The sequence below is a fragment of the Chelonoidis abingdonii genome, chromosome 1 (genome assembly GCF_003597395.2).
Source record: "Chelonoidis abingdonii isolate Lonesome George chromosome 1, CheloAbing_2.0, whole genome shotgun sequence".
Lineage (NCBI taxonomy): Eukaryota > Metazoa > Chordata > Testudines > Testudinidae > Chelonoidis > Chelonoidis abingdonii.
Window position 1 is genome coordinate 152,678,385 of NC_133769.1, and position 22,838 is coordinate 152,701,222.

The following is a 22,838-nucleotide window of genomic DNA, read 5'->3' on the forward strand; positions in this document are numbered from 1 at the left end:
CCTGCCAGGGCTTCGGATTTGGCCCGCAGGATTGCCACCCCTGTGGTGCTGCAGGCCCCGCACCACTGCTGGAAGCGGACAGCACCACATCCTGCAGCCCCTGGGGCGGGGCAGAGGACTCTGTGCGCTGCCCTCGCCTCCAGGCCCCACCTCCTGCAGCTCCCATTGGCCAAGAACAGGTAACCGCAGCCAATGGGAGCTTTGAGGGAGGTGGAGAGTGGAAATGCAAAGATCAGAGATGTTATCTTTCAAAAGAAAAATAAATTGTGGCTAGCTGCCATAACAAAACAAACCCAGCATAAACAGAGAACATTGTTTTTATTTTAACAAAAACCCATGACATCAGGGAAATTGTTCTCTCCCTCAGGATGCTGTTGTGGTGGGAAGTCCTGGATCTGGTTGTGAGAGCCTATCAGGCCTTTTCTATACATTTAAGTCTTCCAACTTTTGGAGGGCATAGTACAGTGCAGGAGGGGGAGCCTGTTGAGGCAATACATTAGTAGTAGAAGATTGGGTGTGGAAAAACCTTTGAAACAGTTGTACCCTATTTGTAATTTCTTATCTCTGTGCATGTCTTCATCATGTTGAATGGCTACAGTCTTATCCTTTCCTCTATATTTCCTCTTCCAAATGACAGGGACTAGTCATATTCCTGAGCCATCTTTTTCTGAAAGCCCAATAGCAAGCAGATCCTCCCTGTTTTTGTGGTGTCTGCCCTGCATGGTGGCCAGTCTGACTGTGACGACACTGGCCCCGGGTTGTCTTGCCCAAAGCCTGGACTGCCAATCAGGAAAGGAGTGCTGGGGGGGATTTATTTCTGCAAGCTGCATGGAAACTTTTTAAAGACACCATAATAGAGGCTCAACTTAACTGTATACCCCAAATTAAAAAAAAACATAGTAAGAGAACCAAAAAAGAGCCACCAGGACTAAACAACAAAGTAAAAGATGCAGTGAGAGGCAAAAAGGCATCCTTTAAAAAGTGGAAGTTAAATCCTAGTGAGGAAAATAGAAAGGAGAACAAACACTGACAAATGAAGTGTAAAAATACAATTAGGAAGGCCAAAAAAGAATTTGAGGAATGGTTAACTAAAGACTCAAAGTAATAGCATTTTTTTTTTTTTTTTTTTTTTTAAGTACGTCAGAAGCAGGGAGCCTGCTAAACCACCAGTGGGGCCACTGGACAATTGAGGTGCTAAAGGAGCACTCAAGGACGATAAGGCCATTGCGGAGAAACTAAATGTATCCTTTGCATCGATCTTCATGGCTGAGGATGTGAGGGAAATTCCCAAACCTGAGCCATTTTTTAGGTGACAGATCTGAGGAACTGTCCCAGACTAAGGTGTCATTAGACTTCAATCATATCTCCCCTTAGCCGTCTCTTTTCCAACCTGAAAAGTCCCAGTCTTATTAATTTCTCCTCATACAGAAACCGTTCCATACCCCTAATAATTTGTTACCCTTTTCTGAACCTTTTCCAATTCTAATATCTTTTTGGAGATGGGGTGTAAGAGAGTGGACTCACGCCTGCGGCGCCTCCTGCTGGTCGTCTATGGGAATTAGCTCTTCCAGCATTCTGGAGCGCCCCCTGCACACTGGTGATCCACCTTACCGCTGGCCCCCATGTCCCTCCCAGGACCCCTGTGCCCCATTCTCCGAGTTGCTGCCCCCTTGGCAGTATCCCCACACTCTGGGTCTCCCCACCCTGGGGAACCCCCACCCACTAACCCCACCTCAGTGTAAGGCTACTGCCAGTCACCATCTAGCCCCACTCCCTGGAGCAGACTGCAGTACATGCCACTCATCACAGGCAAGGTTGGGTTGGACCTGCTGCCTCTCTCTATAATTGGGCTGCCCCTCTGCAACGCCAGTACTGGTCTTAGGCCCTCAGCTAGGCCCACAGCCTGGGGCTTTCCTAGGCCAGAGCTCCCCAGCTCCTCTAGCCTTCCCCCAGCCCTGCTCCATTCCCAGTATCCTGCTCATCTCCCGAGCAGCCAAGCCCTTCTCTCTCTACAAGCAGAGAGAGAATCCTGAGCTTCTGGCGGCCCTGGCCTTCTTATAAGGCCCAGTTAGTCTGTTTGGGGCATGGCCCCAGCTGCAGCCACTTCCCCCAATCAGCCAGGGTTTTGCTCCCTTCCCCAGCCCTCTCCTGGGCTGTTACAAGCCCTGAAGGGCAGGAGCGGGTAACCACCCTGCTACATGGGGCAACCACAGGGGGCAGATCTCCTCATGGAGCCCCTGCTACACAATCCCCAGCTCCGTGTGGAGGTGGCGGAGTCCCCCGTGGTGCGCCAGAGGTTGGTCCTGGCAGAAGTTACCAGGATCGGAGACCTCCTGGATTATGACCAGGGAGACTGGCTATCTCCTCCTGGGGAGAGGATAAGACAGAATGAATTAAACGTGACAGATGTTAGTCATGTCTCTTAATGCACTATTGGAAGGTGCTCAGGAGTGACAAGAGTGATATAAAAACTGGTTTAGAATAAAACAGAATTATATATTTTCCTCTCCAGTACATTAGTCAGTATTTAAGAAAATGAATTTGTCTGGCACAGAGCATTTTCATAGAGCAACCCAGCTGCTCAGCTTGTGACAGCCCTCCCCCTGCAAGTGACTTTCAGTCTCATCCCTTCCTTGGCAGGGGAGTGGAGAGTCCCTAGTCTGGTACAGCAGAGGCTGGAGATGTGTGTTTGGCCTGAAGCACAGTAAGGAGGGTAGGCAGGAGTACCTGGCTCCAGCCCCTCTTCACAAAGATAAGATTTGGACCCCTAAGATCCTAACTCACTTGCTGGGTCCTGGCACAGAGGGAGAAATGTCACCTTCAGGGTTGAACTGTCAAATATAGAAATAAATTACAGGATTCATGAATATTCATGAGGCAATTCAAACAACCCAAATTAACAAGGACATTAATTATCAAACTGATTAGGCTGTCAATTCCCTTTATTTAAATACATTAACAATTCCCCACTCATGATGTATCCTACTGAAGACTGAAGAAGTACTAGTGTTTCCCTGTAGGAGGCTCCCTAGGGAGTACAGTGAGATCTCAGTCACTTGGGCTGTCAGAGAGCGAGAAAGGGAGTTGCTGTTCAAGTGTCATCTGTCCTTTGTACCCACTGGTATTTTTTTCCCCTACATCAAGAGCTCCTTCTCAATACTGTCCCGCAATAAGGTTGCTGCGCATGCGGTCAAGCTGTCTAACATCATGTGCTCATTCCCCTGTCCTCCAGATTCCATGCTAACAGCACAGACAGGGGAGGGAAGCCAGTTTTGCTACAGATGGCCTGTAAATTTTAGAATCTCTTGCCAACTATTCTCTAGACTCCATTTCTGCTGAGATCCCTGGTTGTGCTCTGTCCTCTATGATTTGGATTATTGCAGCTCCTTATCTGGCCCCCACTAAGATTCTCCCTTATGCCTCTCTGGCAGCCTCCTCGCCTGCCACCTCTTTTGCAGCTCAGGACCCATGTCACAATTTCAGAGTTAACAGTACCTTCGACCCCACTACTGGTCTTTCATGAGGGCACCCACTTAAGGTTTGACACTCCCAGCCATCACACCGCTTGGGAGGAGACTCATGTCTCTCTCTCCCAGCAGACCAGTGGGTTTACATTTGCAGTCCCTCTGCACCTCACTGATTTCCCCAGCAAGTCTGACTGGAGAATAGCACCTGTGGTTACCCCTTCTTCAGGGGCCACAACAATGTTTACCAGTTACCAACCAGCCCTCACAAAGGAAGAATAAATGTAAGAGCACTACAGAGAAAACATATCAATAAAAGTTCCTCTATGCACGCTAAGAGCTTACCAGAGGTTACTAACCAGCAGTCTGATAGGGCTCTAGCAATCCAAAGTTCTTCCAACCCTTCCACAAGGGTTGGAGCCCTTGAAGTCCTGCTTGTTTGCTGAATCAAAAGAAAGCCTTGTATCAGTTCAAGCTCATCTCTTTATACCAGGAGTGGCCAAACTTACTGACCCTCTGAGCTGCAAATGACAATCTTCAGAAGTTCAAGTGCCAGGGCATGCCAGCCAGGGTCTTGGGACTTCAGCCCTGCTGAGAGGCACCTGCTGGGCCCAGGGTTTCAGCCCCACAATGGGCTGGTGGTATGGGGCTTTTGCTGTGTGGGGTGTGTGCATCTTGGGGCTTCTGTCCAATGGGGTGGGGGTCTTGGTGCTTCAGGAGGTGCCTGCTTGGGCTTAGGGCTTCAGCCCCACTCCTGCTGAAGCTCCAAACCCTGGCAGGTCACCACACAGGGCTGAAGCCCTGAGACCACACCCACCCTGCTGAGCAGAAGCCAAAGGCCATGTGTGAGGGGGCCACATGGGTCATGTGCCCCCCCGGTATTTACCACATTTTCAAGCCCCATTCAGTCACATGGTGCCACCGGACCCCCTTCCTGCACTGCAGCTGCTGTAGCCAGCAAGCTGGGAGCTGCAGCCATGGGTAGAGGCAGCATCAGCTGGGAGAACCACTGCTTTTGCTGCTGCCTATCCACGTGGAGCTGCAGGAAGGGTGTGTGCGCCTGGGGGGGGCATGACTCAAGCGGTTGGGGGAGGGGGCCTGAACCTTTAAATTGCGCCTCACCCCCATTTTCAGTAGGCACCAGTCATCTCCAAGGTCTGAGCCACACCACTCTGCCTCAGAGCAGGAGCCCCAAGCTCCTCACATCAGTCTGGTAGGCAGAGAATGTGGCGGGGGTGGCTCTGTGAGCTGCTGTTTGGCCACCATGTTTTATACCAAAAGCCCTTGCTTAATCTGTGGAAAACCCAGCTTGAACCAATAATGCAAACTACTCTGTTTTTTCCAGGGTGGTTTACAATCCCCCAGGGTAATCACCTCCACTGTTTTTAGTTCGTGGAGGAGCTGGGGTAACCTATGGAGTAGAACACGATCATACAGAGAACTTTCATGAATGTAATACAGTGGTTGTGACAAGTTCGGTCACAGAGACCCCTAAGGGATTGTCACCTGATGTGCTGAAATTACCTTTGAGGCTGTTTTCTGTGCCAGCTTAGGACTCCAGAACCCTGCTTTGTTGAGCCAGACACACGAGCCTGCTGCAACACAGACCCAGGTCTGGTCCACGCCCCCAAAGCTGCAGACTTTAACCAAAAACTGCTCAGCTGGTCACCTATCTCCAGCACTCAGTTCCCAATGGGATCCAAACCCCAAATAAATCTGTTTTACTCTGTATAAAGTTTATACAGGATAAACTCATAAATTGTCTGCCCTCTATAATACTGATAGCTGTGCATATCACTCTGTTTGCTTCCCCAGGTATTAATCACTTACTCTGCGTTAATATAATCACTTGTTTATTAAGTATAAAAGGTAGGAGTTAAGTGGTTCCAAGTAATAACAGACAGAACAAAGTAAGTTACCAAGCAAAACAACACAAAATGCCAGTCTAAGCCTAATACATTAAAAGACTGTTTACAGGTAAATCTCAGCCTCAGAGATGTTCCAATGAGCTTGTTTCACAGACTCCTTCCTAGTGGGGGCCCAATCCTTTCCCCTTGTACAGTCCTTGTTAGTTCCAGCAGCTCTCTCAGGTGAAAAGCAGATGTTTTTTTTTCTCTATGACTGGGATCCTCCTTTGTTCTCTTCCACCCCCTTCTATAGCTCTGGCCTAAGATGGGCATATTTTGTCTGTCTGGATCCCCATCCCTCCTTCTAAATGGAAGAGCACCAGGTTTAAGATGGATTCCGTGGCTTACAGGAACACAGGAAGGTTTGCAAGTAAACAGAGCCATTTACAACTAGTTGTCCTAGTCAATGGGAGCCATCAGATTTTAAACCATCATCAATGGCCCAAGCTTTGCATAATTACAATAGGACCTCAGAGTTATACTTTATATTTCTAGCTTAAGTTACAAGAATGATACATTCATACAAATAGGATGAACATACTCAGTAGATTATAAGCTTTGTAATGATACCTTACAAGAGACCTTTTGCATAAAGCATATTCCAGTTACATTATATTTACACTCATGCGCATATTTCCATAAAACATTAGAGTGCAATGACACATTGGGCCCCAGAGATACAGCTATAGCCCCCACACTGGCTCCATGCAGCATCTTCCCTGTCCAGCACATAAAGCCCTCGGGCCCCAAGGTCCCTGTGTGCCCAGACAACCAACAGAAGAGGATCAAGTGCAGGCAGTGAAGAGGCGCAGGGAGTGAGGAGAGTCCCCAACCCTCAGTCCAGCCCTCTGGCATGTACACAGGGCCTGGGCCCACCTCAGGGTGTATATTGCGGGGGGCAACACGCCAGAATTACCACTCAGCCAAACCGCTGCAGGAGTCCCCGCAGGCCTAGGGGTGGCGCTGTGGGCACAGTCAGGGAACAGCTGCAGGGCCGTGTCTGGGCGCACGTTTGCACCAGCTGCTTGGCTCACAAGCTGCCCCAGGGCCCTTCCCTCCTGCGGGACACAGCCCGGCCCAGGCTGCTCCGCGGGCCTCTCCCGCAGCCCGCCGGGCTCCGCATGGGGCCGCGCCCTGTCCCTCAGCAGCGGGAAACGCTGTCAATCAGCCGACAGTCAATTATTGATGAGCCTCATGAATATTCAGCAGATACATCATTCCGATAAAAGCCGCCCCTGGCGGAAATGACATCACAGACTAGGAACTCGAGTTATTTCCGCTTCTGAAAGCGGAGCATCATCCGCTGTCAAAAATCGTTACTTCAGCCTTTACTTCCGGCCTGGAGTCAACTGCTTCCGGCAGGAACATCTCACCTCGTCCTGAGAGGCTGCTGGTGGTTCTGATTTGTCATAGGTGATTCCCGCCCTTCCACGGTTGGCCCTGCGGCTAGTCCGGTGCGGCGCGAGCGCCGCCTCCGTCTTCCGTGCCCATGATTAGCACTTCCGGTTTGCGAGTCCATTCATTCATTTCCTCCTGCACTGCAAAAGTCTCCTTTTATGACGTCAGTTCCGTCCTTTCTAGAGCCCCGGACGTACCAAAACACGCCCCGCCTCCTGAACCGGAAGTGACTTGCCGCTCCTCTTTCCGGTGAGGAGGTTGCTGTCGCCGCTGGAGCCGGGGTCGGGGTCGCAGCTGGGGGGTGGTGTCCGGTAATCGGCGGTGGGCGAGACTCTGAGAGACCCTGGGCAAGGGTACTTCCGGGTTAGAATGACCCGGAAGCGGAAGCGGGGAGGCGCGATTGGGTGTCGGTGCAGAGTGCCGTCAGCCTCCGGGCTCCGCCGCGCGGGGATTGCGATTCCGGATCGGTTCGGCCCCTCCCTCGGGCTCGGCCCCGGCCCCTCCCTCGGGCTCGGCCGCTGCGCAGTTGGGGCTCGGCGCCCTCTGTGCCTGCGGGGGGCGGGCTGGGGGCTCCCCCGGGGGCGGGGCTGCCCCCGTGGGATGTGCATGCCCCGGGGGGTCCCCGTTTCCCTGTGGCCGGGCCCTTGCGCTGGCTGCGGGGCGCGTCTCTCCTCCCCCACCGGCGCCGCTATGCAGGCCCCCGAGCCCTGGTGTCGCCAACGCGTCCAGTAAGGCTGGTAGTTTGTTCGCAGAAACGGCCTCGGAAGGAGGAGAAATGCGAGAGGAGGGAGAATGAGAGGGAGTGGGGGTAAGAAACTTCCAGGAAAATGCGGGGAGCTGCGGGTATGATTCAGTACTGGCTGCCCCTGCCCCGCCCCAGTTTTGTAGGGTGGCCCTAGTGCCCAGCTCTGGGATCTGGGGCCTTTCTTCTGGGAGTGAGTTCCGTTCCAGGGACTGACCTGTTCAGAGGGTTGGCAATAGGGTGCTTCACCTCTAGGGCATGACTTCCTGTCTAGCTTGAAGGTATGGGGGAGGTGGGATTGGATGTCTGAGGGAATGGTATGAAGATTGTTGACCTTTAGTGTATTATTAGTGGTTGGGGAAGGTGAATCCAGTTCTTTTTTCTCCATTATTGTTAGATTATTGATGGCATGGAACCAGAGATGGGTTTTCAAATGGTTACATAGAATTCCTTAGTTCTTCTTCCTCAGAACTCTGTGAAGATGCTTTTGCATCTCATCAAATGCCCTGTGCTCAGTGTGTGCACTTCATCATGAATTGTTTCCAGCATGACTTGTGCCTAAAACTTCCCCACCATGAAATCAGGTTTTGTACAGATATAATGATGCTTTAGGCACCACTCCCATGTGTCAGCCTCAGGGTTTGTTTTTTTTATTATTATAAAGTTGGAAGTGGAACATCACAATAATTAAATTAACTGTGAAAGTAAGGAAAATTATATTTAAAGTCTACTTTATCTATTCTTGCATATTTAGCCTTAATTGTACTTCCTCGTACACACCACTTCTCCACTCTAAGTCCTTGCTATGCTTTTCATGTATGTGCCAGTGATTCAGTGCAGTAACTCCATGAAATGTAAGCCCAGCCTGTGAAGTGTGTGAATCTGTGAGAGCCATAGTGATGATATCTTGTCCCTCATGATGAGCAGTAATCGAACTATCTTGTTTGTTCAATTGTTTGTTCGGTGCATGTAAATTTGGCCTGTACATGGAAGGTATTGTTTCTGGTTTATATCAGGAGGGTACGCTGACATCTGTCTGATACTAGACTGGTGAATGGGAAGAAGGTCCCATCTGTGGCCTGTTTGTGGAAGCTGAGATGATGAAGGCGCTTCAGTGGGAACATGCTGTGGTACAGGGTTGACGCTCCATCCCGTATGTGATAGTGGTAGAGCAATTGGAAAGGTTACATGCAGAGTTCTGGTAAAGTAAGTGTGAGCTGTGTTAAGGGGGTGGGATGGTGAATATGGATTCATATTTCCAAAAGGGTTATTAGACTACAATGGGTGGCTAGCTGTGGGTAGGAGAACAGAAGTCTGATGGAGGAACTTTATCTTCAAATTTCCTCCCTTTGAAGGGTTGGCATGCTGCTGAAATTGCATGAAATCTTCTGTTGTGACTACTCCCCCTCTCTCACACCCTGCAGTTCATAATAACTTTGTCAAGCTTTCATCTTTTAAACTGAATTTTTCCAAGCCTGATCTCGCCCCAAGTGTGAAGGGTTTGGGGAGTTAGCCATATTCTGAGAACTGGTACAGTGGAAAATGTACTTTAGCCTTTATAAATAAAATTGTGACTAAATAACGACTCTAATAGTGGGCTAGTTGCGGGTAGGAAGTTATTAATTGTCACCATCAACATTGGTTTGGATTTGAGTTTGAAAACTGAATTGCTTTTAACTATCTTCCAATTTTCTAAATGAAAGAAGGCTGTATATTATGTTTGTGGGGATGGGGGAGAGGCAAAATCAGGATTTTACTTAATTTTATGAGCCCTTATCTTCTACACCTAAAACTTTACAGGTGAAACAGTGGGAATCTGGCATCACCATCAGCTGTGTTTGCATAGTGCATAAAATCCTCAAAGATTGTATTGTACAAACCCAGTTTCATTTTGGTTTTAAGATTCTGTCTGGGCAAATAGTGAAAGTACTTAAATCTTGTGGGGGGTTTTAAAATGCCTTGGTAAACTATAGAAATGCCATAGGAAGCACTCAGAAGTCACAAACATGCATTAACTCTTCCCCCTCGTATACTTGCATTATGATTATGTTCTGTCACATAATTAGACTCTAATGTACACAGGCCCCTGCTTCAGTCATGGGCTGAGTGGTATTAAGGAAATGAAGATGAGATGGCTTCTGTAACTCTCTCATGTTCTGGACCAGGTTATGGTTGAATGACAATAGTGTAAATCCAAAGTAATTCAATCAAAATCAGTTAATTTACAGTGAAATTATATTGGAGTAGCTAAGAACAAAATTTGGCCTTGAAGTATACACTTCTACCTCAATATAAAACTGTCCTTGGGAACCAAAAAATCTTACTGCGTTATAGGTGAAACCACGTTATATCGAACCTGCTTTGATCCACCGGAGTGCGCAGCCCTGCCCTCCCAAAGCACTGCTTTATCTGAATTCGTGTTTTATCAGGTCATGTTGTATCGAGGTAGAGGTGTACTTGTTGGACAGTAGGTAATGAATGAGGCGAGGGTGGGTTCACTACACAGAAAGGAAGTAGTTGATTTTAAAAAACTACAAGTAATTGGGTTTCTTTAAAATTCTTTGATTTTTGGCTGATCTGTAGGAATTGTGTGTACAGCGTTCATCTTCATTTTGGTTTTATTACACTTTTTAAAAATGTCTTATTTCTACATTATTCATTGCACACTGCTCAGCAACCTGTCTGTTTAATGAGATGGGGCCTACAGAAAAATAATATATGGCCATGTAATTAAAGACTGTATTTCATAACTGTTGTAGAAATGTAGCAAGTTGAGGCTGCACTAGTAACCTTACCGTAGACACTTTCTAACTATGACTTTCTAACTCACTTTTCAAACTTCATGTTATCCAAACGTAGTTTTTATTGAATGGAATTTAATTATCAAGTGATCAACGTATATTTAATTATCAACATATATTTAAGTGAATGGTCTCAGCCTTCACTCTATCATAACACAGTTTTTGTATATGAATGTCCTTAGTTTTTAAATAGCCATTTCATTGGTGTTGAAAGCTTTGCCAGCTGAGCATATTATCCCAGGGAGTGGATTTTTTTATCTCTCTCCCAACTGCTGTGCTCACAGAGGTGAAGCTCCTCCAGTCTGGAGAGGACTGCCATTTGGTGTCTGGCCTGGTCTGTCTACACTTAAACATTAAGTCAGTTTAGCTACATTGGTCAAGGGTGTGAAAAATCCATACCTTTGACAGACAGAGCTAAGCTGACCTAACCCTCAGTGAAGATGCAGTTCTGGCAGTAGATAAATGCTTCTGTTGACATTGCTTCCATTGTTAGGGGAGGTTGTGTTCCTGCACCAATGGAAAACCTCTTTCTGTTGATGTAAGCTGCAGCTACACTACGGGGTTATGCTGGCATAGCTGTGCTGAGGTATCTAGGATGGTATAGTCTCTACAGTGTAGACATAGCCTCGGGTTGACTTGAGAGCTGGGGTTGGGCAGCAGTGACTTAAGGGGTGGTGATATACGATCGTGTGCCCAAAACATGGCTGAAGGATGGTACTAAAAGGGGGGTGGCATAGTGAGTCACTCCTTCACCCCTTTTGGAAGTGGGGGAATGTGGAAATCAGGACTCCTGGGTTCTCTTCCCAGGGGAATGCAGTGGAGTCTGCTTGGACTTAGGATCCTTAGGTTCTGTTTTACACTTTCCCATGGGAGTGGGGTCCAGTGGATTAGAGCAGTAGGAAACAGGAAATTGGGAGTCCTGGATTTTATTTCCTGATCATCTGTTGGCTCACTATGTTATCTTGGGCAAGTCTGTTTCCCTCTCTGTCTTTTCCCCCCTGTGTAACACTATGCTAACATTCTCCTGCTACCTGTGGGTGAGGGGTAGTTAGTGCCTGACATTATGTTAGGATGAAGGGTCAGGGGCAGGCAGGATCTGGAATTCACACTGTTTGGGGGTTGGATTATATGCAATATTGTGAGAATTTGTTTCCACCTGTGAGGGTCATGTCTACAGAAACAAAAACCCACCCACCCCTTCCCCACAGGGGAAATTAGTCATCTTTAGGGTGGGAGACTGTAAGTTCTAAGCTTCGGTCAGGAGGTAATTGAGAGGAACCTAGTCCTGGGTGAGTGGTGAGAAGCAGCCTCTTTTCCTTGCTGGGAGACAGGGTCTTGGCAGAAAGATCAGAAGAGGGGCCATGTTGCTTAGTTTAAAAAGGGAGATCCCACAAGGGTTACTGCATTAGGCTGAGCCAGTTCCTTATCACAGTCTCTCTGGGTTTAATGTTTTCCTTTTACATGTGTCTCTGTCTCTCTTTTCTTGTCTTCCCCCCTCTGCCCAGCTAGGATGGAAGAATCTCATTTCAACTCCTCTCCGTACTTCTGGCCAGCAGCGCCCACAGTCTCGGGACAGGTAAGGGCTTCTGTCTTCCACCATGGTCTGTTTGGTTCTGCTCCTTGCTGGGACCAGAGTGCTCCTGATCTATTTCCTACAGCGCCTACTGCTGGGAGGTGTCAATTCTGGGGTATTCTAAAAAAAACTCTTTCACACTCATGTAGATCGAGAATACCATGTTCATTAACAAGATGAAGGAGCAGCTATTGCCCCCTGAAAAGGGCTGCAGCCTGGCTCCCCCTCACTACCCCACCCTGCTGACGGTACCCACCTCTGTGGCCCTACCCACTGGCATCTCCATGGATTCAGACACCAAGTCGGAGCAGCTGACCCCACACAGCCAAGCCCCCGTGACCCAGAACATCACTGTGGTGCCAGTGCAGTCTACCGGGCTCATGACAGCAGGTAGGGAACATCATGGGGTTGTGGAGGAATGGAAGGGTAGTCTCAGCATCTGGAGGGAATGAAGTGGATAGGGTTCTGAATGTTTTCCTTTTGAGGCTGTAGATTGACTCAGGTCTCGGATAACAGATGGCATGGTGGGTCCTGGTCATACCTTTTAATTGTGCCCAGTGTACTTCTGGTGTTTCTCCTCTCCAGGTGTTGCTGAGCATTTGACGTCCAATACTGGACAGTGGGATGGAATAGGGAGGATAGCTACTGTTCCTTGCGGATCAGGGTTAAAAATGAATTTTGAGGCCCCACTTTATTGGGGTGGGGGATCTGAAAGGTGATTGGACCCTGCCCCTGATGTCTGGAGGGGCTGATATCTGAGCTCTTTCCCCTTTCTTTCCCTGCAGGTCCTGGCCTGGTGATTACTTCCCACTCAGGTTCCCTGGTGACCACAGCATCTTCTGCCCAAACCTTCCCCATCTCAGCCCCAATGATTGTCTCTGCACTACCCCCTGGCTCCCAGGCTGCCCTCCAGGTGGTGCCTGACCTGTCGAAGAAGGTGATAACCTCCCTCTCTGAAGGTGGGGGAGTTGCCCCTAAACCTCCCCGGGGACGGAAGAAGAAGCGACTGCAGGAGTCGGGGCTGCCAGTGATGAGCGATCCGTTTGTGCTGTCAAACGAGGATGATGAGGACCAGCACAAGGATGGCAAGACGTACAGGTGGGGAGTGGGGCTCAACCATGGCTGTTTCACGGTGTGGGGTGGGGGAAGCGGTTACATGGGGAAGAGAAGATTTGTGCTTTCTCCCTATGAAGTCCCAGTGTGCAGACTCTTCCAGCTGCAGAAAGAGTTGATATTTCATTTCCTTTTCTCTTTTAACAAATCAGGCAAATTAAAAAATGCAGATCATTCTGATTTTAAGGATTGCTGCACTGTCAGGAAGTAATGCTCCTGGAGCAGCTGGTTAATGAGTCTTATTAGTCAAAACCTCACCCAATAATGTGTGTAGTGTGTCAGTTGTACTGCAGGGTGTAGTACCACTTGCTGCAACTAGGAACTGCAGTACACCTGCTTGTCACTGAGGTGGGGCTCCTGCCTCTGCAGTATGTAGACCCCAGACAGCAGAGGACAGAGGCGCAATGAGCAAGGAATAGACTTCTGTGGGGTAATTTCAGGTAACATGCTCCCTGATGGCTCTGCTCCTACTCTTCCACTCCAGCAAAAGGTTGAGGGATTTCTGAGCTAGGTGTTGGAGTGTGTCTGAGACTAGTGATGGGTGTCAGATAAGGGTCGGGGAGAGTTATGAGCCAAGAGCAATTGGTGGGAGAGGGGGCTGGTTCTGAGTTGTGGAGGGGTAAGTAGGAAGAGGAGAGGGTCTTATTCTGGGGGAGGGTAGAGCGTAGGTGTTTCTGAAAAGGTGAACATTGAATGTGGTTGAGGAGGCCAGGGGTGTTTCTGAGCTGAGTGGGTTGGGTTGATGGGTGAATGGGAGGGTGAATAGTGGTAAGTAGGGAGAGCTGAAGAGGTCATAAGGCTAAATATTTTCTCCCACCCTGGCCTTTACAGCAGTGTCCCAGTTCTGTATTTGTAGTGGAAGATGGAAGTGGTGGGGCTCTTTTCCCACTTCCTTACTAACCTTCTTTAATCTCTTAACAAAACCTGTCCTTTGGGCTTCTCTGGTTAGTTTTTATACCAATATAACTCAATTTCTGTAACTAAGCTATTTCAGTACAAGCACCTTTTTCTGTATAACTGTGTCCAACATGGGGCTTGTATCACTTTAACTATACCGATATGTGAAATTGATACAAAAACTTCATGTGAAGCCAGCCCTTTGACCAGTGTCCTAGTTTTTCACTTTGAAAATATGATCAACCTGCAGGAAGTGTGGGGGAGTCTGGTACTTGCAGCCCTACCATTTATTTTGGGCATCAACCACAACACTATGCGACTCGAGCGTCATTCTGGGTCGCTAGTTAGGTTGTTGAAGGTATATTTATAAAGGATGCGCTTGGCAGTGAACACTAGAATTAAAGCTACACCGGGACTTTAATTATAGCCCTGTTTGCTTGTAAGTCTGAAAAATGCCTCTAAGCAGGTGGAATGACTCCGCAAAAAGCAACATGCAAAGTTTGGGCTTTTCCCTCACAGGCCAATGTTTAGAACAAAGGAAACTTGAGCACTTGTGCAAGGGGAAAGGGAAACTGACATGAGGTTCACTGGTGATCAGGTAGTAGCTCTGCCCCCTTTGCAGTCTCTTTGCTGCCATCTTCCATGCTTACTCTCAGCCCAAAGGTAGATTTTTTTGAAATTTTGAGCAAAATCTTATCTTTTATTTGACCTGTGACAGAGATGGAAAAAATGTAACTTTTCCCTCTGTAAAAATCACATAGTGCAAATATGGCCAAACTTTTCAAGCTGGACCTTTCCAAGTGGCTCATTCGTTGAGGATTCCTGGGTTCTGTTCCTTGCTCTAGTGGGGTTTCTGTAGTGCTCATTGCTACAGTATCAAAGTGCTTGTTAGGTATTTTACCTCTGCCTGATGAGGTTCCTAATGGTCTTCATGAAGTCTCTACTCTCCTCCTTTCTTGGTTGGAGGAAGCTTTGCTTGGGGTGTGGATGTACATGTGTGTGGTGGTGTCATAAAAACACCGATTCTGGTAGAAATGTTTCATCGTTGAGAGTCTGGCTGGGTGCCCTGAAGAGGGTTAAACTAGGTCAGTCTGCTTTCTAGGAGCTCATTCTGTAACTCCAACCCCCTGCTCTGAGATGGCTTAATGTTTGGCTTCCATGTGTTTCTTCCTAGCCTTTCTGAGATGCCTTGCTGTGCAGGTTGCTGATAATACCTAGCTTCTAACTCACTGAAGAAGATAGAGACTAAGGCAACAGAAGTGGCAATAGAAATAGGTTGGAGCCTGTGGAAGAACCATAGCTTAGAGGTGATGTACTCACAGCACATCAGCCCACGGAGGAATGGGCAGCCTTCACCCAGCAAGTTATAGTAACTCGGTCTGGAGATGATGAATGTGAGGCTCCAGAGTGGCTAAATCCTCCTGTGGGAGGAAAGGGTGGAGTTTTCAGCAAGCTGGGGGTAGAAGGGATCCTCTTAGTGTTAGCACTAACTGCTCATCTAGGGTTAGCAATGAGTCCAGCAGAACCCTATGGTTTTGCATTGTACTGCTGGGGAATGCCTGCCGAGACAGAGGATAGTGTCTAAACCAGTTCTTTGAAATGTCTTCCTTTCTGAATAGCGTCACTTCAGTCTTGCCTGCATGCAGTGTCAGCCAACTGTTGCTTCAGCTAGGTGCTGATTTCTCAGCATTGTGACATCGTTGTGATTGTGATGGCTGTGTTCGTGGGAGATGAGCTGGATAGCTGGTTTTGGAGTTCAGTGGAGCACGTTGCTTCTCACCACATCTTCAAATGGTCTACCGTAGGTGTTCAAGGAGAGGGAGGACAGCATAGATCCCTGTGGATACTGGGGAAAGAGGAGCTGTTGTCCATGACTACTTGGGGGCCTGCTGGAGTGGAATTATAAGAGCCATTGTAAAGCTGTACCTTGTGTTCTAGTTGTGTTGTGGATGCAGTCAGCAGCACCTTGTGGTCAATTGTTCAAGTTAGCAGGGAGGCCAAGAGGTAGCTGTGCCTTCTTTCCATTGACATGAGGAGGTAATTATTTGGTGCCTCTAGGGGTTTCTCATGCTGTTCCCTAGTCTGCATAGCAAAACATCCAGGATCTGGGTGACTTGGTATCACAACTTTGTTTAGGAATGGGTGGTTTGAAACTGGACAGTAGATGAATTTCTGCACCCAGAGTTGGCTTTTCTGATCAGACCGAGATTACAGTATTTTTCAGGGAGATTGAGGGGTTCACTTTTCTGAAGGAGGCAATAATGATTTATGTTAGGAAGGACATTTTATGTTCACTCATGGGCGGGCTTTCGTTACACTGGGATATATCTGTTCACGGATGGTGGCTGAAATGTTTCTCAGAGCTTCTGAGTTTCCTTGTGTGTGATATGGCACAGCTCTGCCAGGGCTGGTGAGGCAGTTACTGCTGTCTGGTCCAGTTTAGTTCTCTGCCTTGGCAAGCCTCTCTGCTATGTGGCTCATTTTTCCTCTAAAATAAAATGAAAGGTCTTTGCATGTGGTGTTTGGTTCTGATGCCTGGATTGTGCAGACCAGGATGATTAGTCAGTTCGCTACATGGAATAGCTTTATTGGTTGTGGGGTTGCTTTTTTTAAAGATGGGGGACAAAAAAGCCTTCCCACTGCTCCCTGCCTTGGGGTCCTGTACCTCTCCCTGCCATTTCACTGGTTCCTCAGTTCCCCTACCTTCCATTGCTCTTTGATCAACAGCTTTCTTAGGGCTGGGGGATATGGGCGACTGGAAAACAGGAGATGTGCTGGGAAGACTGAGATGCGGGAACAGAGTGAGGAGCACAGAGAAATGGGGGCACAAGAGCAGATTGACTTTGGGGGATGGAGGGAAAGTTGAGAGTAGCTAGGGAAGCCCAGGGTCCTGGAAAAAAGAAAGGACAGGGCAGAAGAGCCACAGGCTGAGGTACAGTAGTTATACAGGACTTCATGCTTGCCAGCTTCTCTGTGCCACCTCAAACCCCAAGTTCCATGTCCTTTGTCCCCACCCTAAGGCTTTTACTTGTTTGATCAGAGGGGCTAGAGCCCGCAACCCAATGAACTTCTGTTGGCTGGTTGTCGCAGAACTCCTCATCTGGCTACCCATGCACATTCATCAGAAATGGAGCTCTGCTTGACAAAAGACTTTCTCTGCCAGTTCGCCTCTCTTTCAGTGTTCGGATGAGGACAGTTGCAGAGCATCAGAAAGGCTGGAGAGGCAGGAAATCCTGGGGCCTGGAACTCCCTGTCAGCTAAAAATACAAGGAAATGATAAGCTTTGTTTAAAAACCAGTTAGTTTCTCAACTGATATTTACTCGAATGCAATCCACAGAATCATTGAAACGAGTTAAGTCCTTATTTGGTGCGGACACTCTCATAAGAACATAAGAATGACCATATTGAGTCAGACCAATGGTCCATCTAGCCCAGTATCCTGTCTTCCAACAGTGGCCAATGTCAGATGCTTCAGAGGGAATGAAAGGTATTCTATACCCCTAATCATTTTTGTTGCCCTTCTCTGTCCTTTTTGAAATTCCAGTATATCTTATTTGAGATGGGGCAACCAGAACTGCATGCCGTTTTCAAAGTGTGGGTGTACCATGGATTTATATAGTGTCAGTATTATATTTTCTGTCTTATCTATCCCTAACATTTTGTTAGCTTTTATTGGCGACCGCTGCACGCTGAGCAGATGTTCTCAGAGGACTATCCACAGTGTCTCCGAGATCTTTTTTTTTTTTGAGTGATAAGTTAATTTAGATCCCATCATTTTGTATGTATAGAAGGAATTATGTTTTCCAATTTGCATTTATCAACACTGAATTTCATCTGCCATTTTGTTGTCCAGTCACCCAGTTTTGTGAGATCCCTTTGTAACTCTTCTACTCTGCTTTGGATTTAACTATGTTGAGTAATTTTGTATCATCTACAGATTTTGCCACCTCACTGTTTACCCCTTTTTCCAGATCATTTATCAATATGTTGAATAGTACTAATCCCAGTACAGATCATTGGGGGGTACCGCTGTTTACCTCTCTCCATTCTGAAAACTAACCATTTATTCCTACCATTTGTTTCCTGTCTTTTAACCAGTTACTGATCCAGGAGAGGACCTTTCCTTTTATCCCACGACTTCTTACTTTGCTTAAGAGCCTTTGGTGAGAGACCTTGTCAAAGGCTTTCTGAAAGTCCAGGTACACTATATCCACTGGATCATCCTTGTCCACATGTTTGTTGACCTTCTCAAAGAATTCTAATAGATTGGTGAGGCATGATTTCCCTTTACAAAAATCATGTTGACTCTTGTCCAACAAATCATGTTCAGCTATGTGTCTGAAAATTCTATTCTTTACTATAGTTTCAATCAGTTTGCCTGGTACTGAAGTTAGGCTTACCAGCCTGTAATTACAAGGATCCCCTCTTTAGCCTTTTTTAAAATTGATGTCACATTAACTCTCTTCCAGTCAAGTAATACAAAAGGTGATTTAAATGACATACCACAGTGAGAAGTTATGCAGTTTCATATTTGAGTTTCTTCAGAACTCTTGGATGAATACGATTTGGTCCTGGTGACTTATTACTGTTTAGTTTATCAATTTATTCCAAAACCACCTCTATTGACACCTGAATTTGGGATAGTTCCTCAGATCTTGTCTACACTACAGACTTGTATTGATATAACTGCATTGCTCAGGGGTGTGAAAAATCCACACCCCTAAGCAACATAGTTATACCAACCTAACCCCCTGTGTAGACAGCACTATGTCAGCAGGAGAGCTTCTCCTGGAATGGAACCCAAAATTCCTGAGTTTCACCGTTCCTCTGCTGTCAGTAAATATCTGTGAAACTCATTGGCAAAATATCTCATTTCCCCATTAGTGCTAGTCCTTACAGGGGATGACAACCTGCTCTTGCTCTCAGTTACTTGGTTAGTTCAAGTATCAGAGGTCTGCGCAGTGACTCTGATGACCCATGTGGATAGCAATAGTATGCCGCAGAGTGGAATTCTTGAGGTTTTTTCAGTTTGCTTTTTAAGAAACAAAGGAAATTTTTACACACACACACTCTGTTAAAAAAAAAAATTAGGGTTGCAAAGTAAGAAATGCACAGGCTTAATTCTGGCAACCTTAGTGTAGAAAAGTTCCTCATCTGTAGGACCCCGTCTCATATGTTACAGAAGTTGGAAGGTCTGTAGTGAATGAGGCAGGGGGCTGCGGGAAGAAAGAAGATGGTCTTATGGTTAAGGCAACTGAATGCTGTACTAGAAAATTGGATTCTATCCTTACCCTGCCACAGTGTTCCATCAAGTCACACCAAACCTTTCCCAGGTGGTGACTAATTATGTGTTCCTCCTTTTCAGAGTGTCAAATGTGCTCTCTGGGTTCTGATTTGCAGAAGTAGTGAGCATTCCTAACTGCAGCAGGGATGAATGGAAGCTATGCATTGAATATATATAATGCTAAGTACTCTATAGAAATCAGGCCCATGGCGTTTCAAATCGATGCCCCTTAATTAGTAGACATTTTTTACCTATACTTCTGTGCCTCAGCTCCAGAGAAGGGGGATCATACCTCACTTGAGAGGGGGGTTGTGAAAATATATTCATTAATGTTTGTGAAGCACTTAGCTACTATCGTGATGAGTGCCATGGAAAAGCCTATGAAGAAATTAATAATTCTGTTTTAAAAGCAGCATTTTAAAGGGCCACACATTAAACAATGAGGACAAAACAAAATGGTGAACACTGTTCACCCTGTATGTTGAATGAGGTAGCGGTTCTTTGGAAATATGTGACAATGGAATTAAAGGCTTTATCATAATGCATATGCACAAGAGGGCAAATTAACATTAATACATCCTAAAGCCAGAAGAAACCATTATAATCATCTAGTCTGATCTCCTGTATAACGCAGGCAATAGAAGTTCCCCAAAATAATTCCTAGAGCAGGTCTTCTACAAAAAACATCCAATCTGGATTTAAAAATTGTCAGTGATGGAGAATCCATCATGACCCTTGGTAACTTGTTCCAGACTCTTTCATCTTATTTCAAGTCTGAATTTGTCTAGCTTCAACTTCCAGCCATTGGCTCATGTATACTTTTCTCTGCTAAACTGAAGAGTTCATTATTAAATATTTGGTCACCATGTAGGTACTTATAGACTGTAACCAAGTCACCCCATAGCCTTCTCTTTGTTGAGCTAATTAGATGGAGCTTTTTGAATCTATCACCAGCAGGCAGGTTTTCTAATCCTTTAATCATTCTTGTGGCTCTTCTTTGAACCCTCCCAAATTTATCACCATCCTTGAGTTGTAGACACCAGAACTGCACAAAGTATTCAAACAGTGATTACATCAATGCCAAATACAGGGGTAAAATAATCTCTCCACTTGTGCTGGAGATTTCCCTGTTTATGCATCCAAGGATTGCACTAGCTTCTTTTAGCCATGGTGCTGCACTGGGAGCTCATGTTCAGCTGATTAGCCACCATGATCCCCAAATCTTTTCCAGAGTCACTGTTTCCCAGGAGAGAGTCCCCCATTGTGTGAGTATGGCCTACGTTCTTTGTTCCTAGCTGTATATAGTTACATTTAGCCATAGGAAAACTCAGTGTGTGTTTGTGCCCAGTTTACCAAGTGATCCAGATTGCTCTGTATCAGTGACCTGTCCTCTTCATCATTTACCTCTTCCCCAATATATGTGCATTATCTGCAAACTTTACCAGTGATGATTTTGTTTTTTCTTTTAAGTCATCGATAAAAATATTAAATAGCATAGGGCCAAGAACTGATCCCTGTGGGACCCCATTAGAAGTCTACTGGTTTGATGATGATTCCTTGTTTGCAGTTAGTTTTTGAGACCTATCATTAACCCCAAGTTTAATCCATTTAATGTGTGCCATGCCAGTTTTATACTGTTTAGTTTCTTTAAACAAAATGCCATGTGGTGCCAAGTCTATTATGTATCAATGCTGTTATTTCTATCCATCAAACTTGTTGCAAAGGCCTCCTTAATGCTGACATTTCCTATCTTTCAAGTGCTTGACTTTGCAGTCTCACTCTTCTTTAAATGTATTTTTTTGTGTGTAATTAGTATACTGGGTAATGTCTAGTTCCACATCAGCAGTAGGTTAATGAGTCACCATTGCCTCTGCCAGCTTCCCAGTACTGAAAGCCCAAACTTGGTACTGCATGACATTCTGATTAAAAATCTGGTGTAATACAAAACAATAGTGTACACATTAAATGGATTAAGAATTGGCTAACTGATGGATCTCAAAAACAGTGGTCAGAGAGGAATCCTTATCTAATAGGGATGTTTCTAGTGGTGTTCTACAGGGATTAGATTTAGGCTCAGAACTATTCAATATTTTCATCAGTGATCTGGAAAGTAAATATAAAATTACTGCTGATAAAATTTACAGATGATACACAGATTGGCGGAGTGGTAGATAACGAGGATATTGCAGTCATACAGAGCAATCTGGATCACTTGGTAAGATGGGCCCATTCAAATAAAATGGATTTTAGTACAGCCAAATGCCAAGTTATACATCTAGGAATCAAAAATACAGGCCATACCTACACAACAGAGGACTGTACCACTGAAAGCAATGATTCTCTAAAGGATTGTGTCATAGTGGACAAATAACTTAACAGGAGCTCCCAATGCAACACTGATTCACATTGGTGGTCCTGATCCTTGTATGTATGAGCAAGAGTAGGGAGGTGGTTTTACTTCTGTCTATGGCAGGGTTTGGCAATCTTTCAGACGCAGTGTGCCGAGTCCTCATTTATTCACTCTAATTTAAGGTTTGGCGTGCCAGTAATAAATTTTAATGTTTTGAGAAGCTCTTTTTCTATAACTCTCTAATATATAACTAAACTATTGTATGTAAAGTAATTAAGGTTTTTAAAATGTTTAAGAAGTTTCATTTAAAATTAAATTAAAATGCAGAGCCCCCTGGACTGGTGGCTAGGACCTGGGCAGCGTGAGTGCCACTGAAAATCAGCTTCAGCATGTGTGCCAGAGGTTGCCTAGCCCTGGTCTATGGCATTGGTGAGAATGATCCTGGAATAGTGCATCCATTTTTGGCATCTGCACTTTGAAAGGGGTGTTGAAAAAATTGAGGATGTTGAGTGTTTGGAGAAAAGTCACAAAAGTTATTTGAGGGCTGGAAAAAATATCTTGTAGTAAGAGACTTAAAAAAGAGCTCAATCTGTTTAGCTTAACCAAAAGAAAATGTAGAGCGCACCTTATAGGTAAGAGGCCTCTCCCAGAGCTTTCCCATGCAATCCAGAAATGTGAAATTGACATCTTCATAAGGTTTACTGTCGTGGGCTGGATTTTGAATAACAGTCCTGAGCTGACAAGAGTGGTGGTTAATTTCACTTGATTGTACTGTTACTTAGCAAAACTCTGAATAGCTGCAGTGACCAGAATCAGTTGTTTGGAGATTCAGGAAAATGACACTACATTAGTAACTTGAGTCACATATGTAAGATCAGATGGTGATTAGGGCAGTTTATATACAGAACTTGGGTGCTAGAGTGACAGGCACAACACATAGATATCTAACTTTTTAAATAATCGAGAGCTTAAATTCTCTAGTCATGGGGCCTCCTCATTCACCACTTACAAACAATTGGAGTTATTGAGCCTAGTAGATTTCTGTGATTAGCATCAATGTAGTGCTATATGTTGATTTTGACTGCTGTGTTGGAGGCTTCATCTGAGGACTTTCAGAAACCTACAGCCTCCTTAACAAAGCTAGGTATGTTGGTTCACGTTCTCCTGACTTTATATAGCAGGATTGGGGTCAGGCTTGACAAAGCCCTGGCTGGGACAATTTAGTTGAGGACTGGTCCTGCTTTGCGCAAGAGGTTGGACTAGATGATCTCCTGAGGTCCCTTCCAACTCTGATATTCTGTGATGTAT

The 22,838-nt window shown here is 46.0% G+C and overlaps 1 protein-coding gene across 8 annotated transcripts in view; it reads left to right on the forward strand.

Annotated features, from left to right (window-relative positions):
* Positions 1–7,005: 7,005 nt before the first annotated feature.
* The window catches only part of ZNF384 (zinc finger protein 384), a 33,419-nt gene continuing 17,586 nt past the window's right edge, over positions 7,006–22,838 (forward strand). The window contains exons 1-5 of one of the 8 annotated variants that reach the window (XM_032801913.2): positions 7,006–7,080; positions 8,528–8,717; positions 11,818–11,888; positions 12,035–12,275; positions 12,671–12,983. In XM_032801913.2, the coding sequence (XP_032657804.1) occupies positions 11,823–11,888; positions 12,035–12,275; positions 12,671–12,983 (620 nt within the window). In that variant the 5' untranslated portion in view covers positions 7,006–7,080; positions 8,528–8,717; positions 11,818–11,822. The other 7 variants (XM_075071454.1, XM_075071447.1, XM_075071450.1 and 4 more) reach the window with 7 other exon arrangements.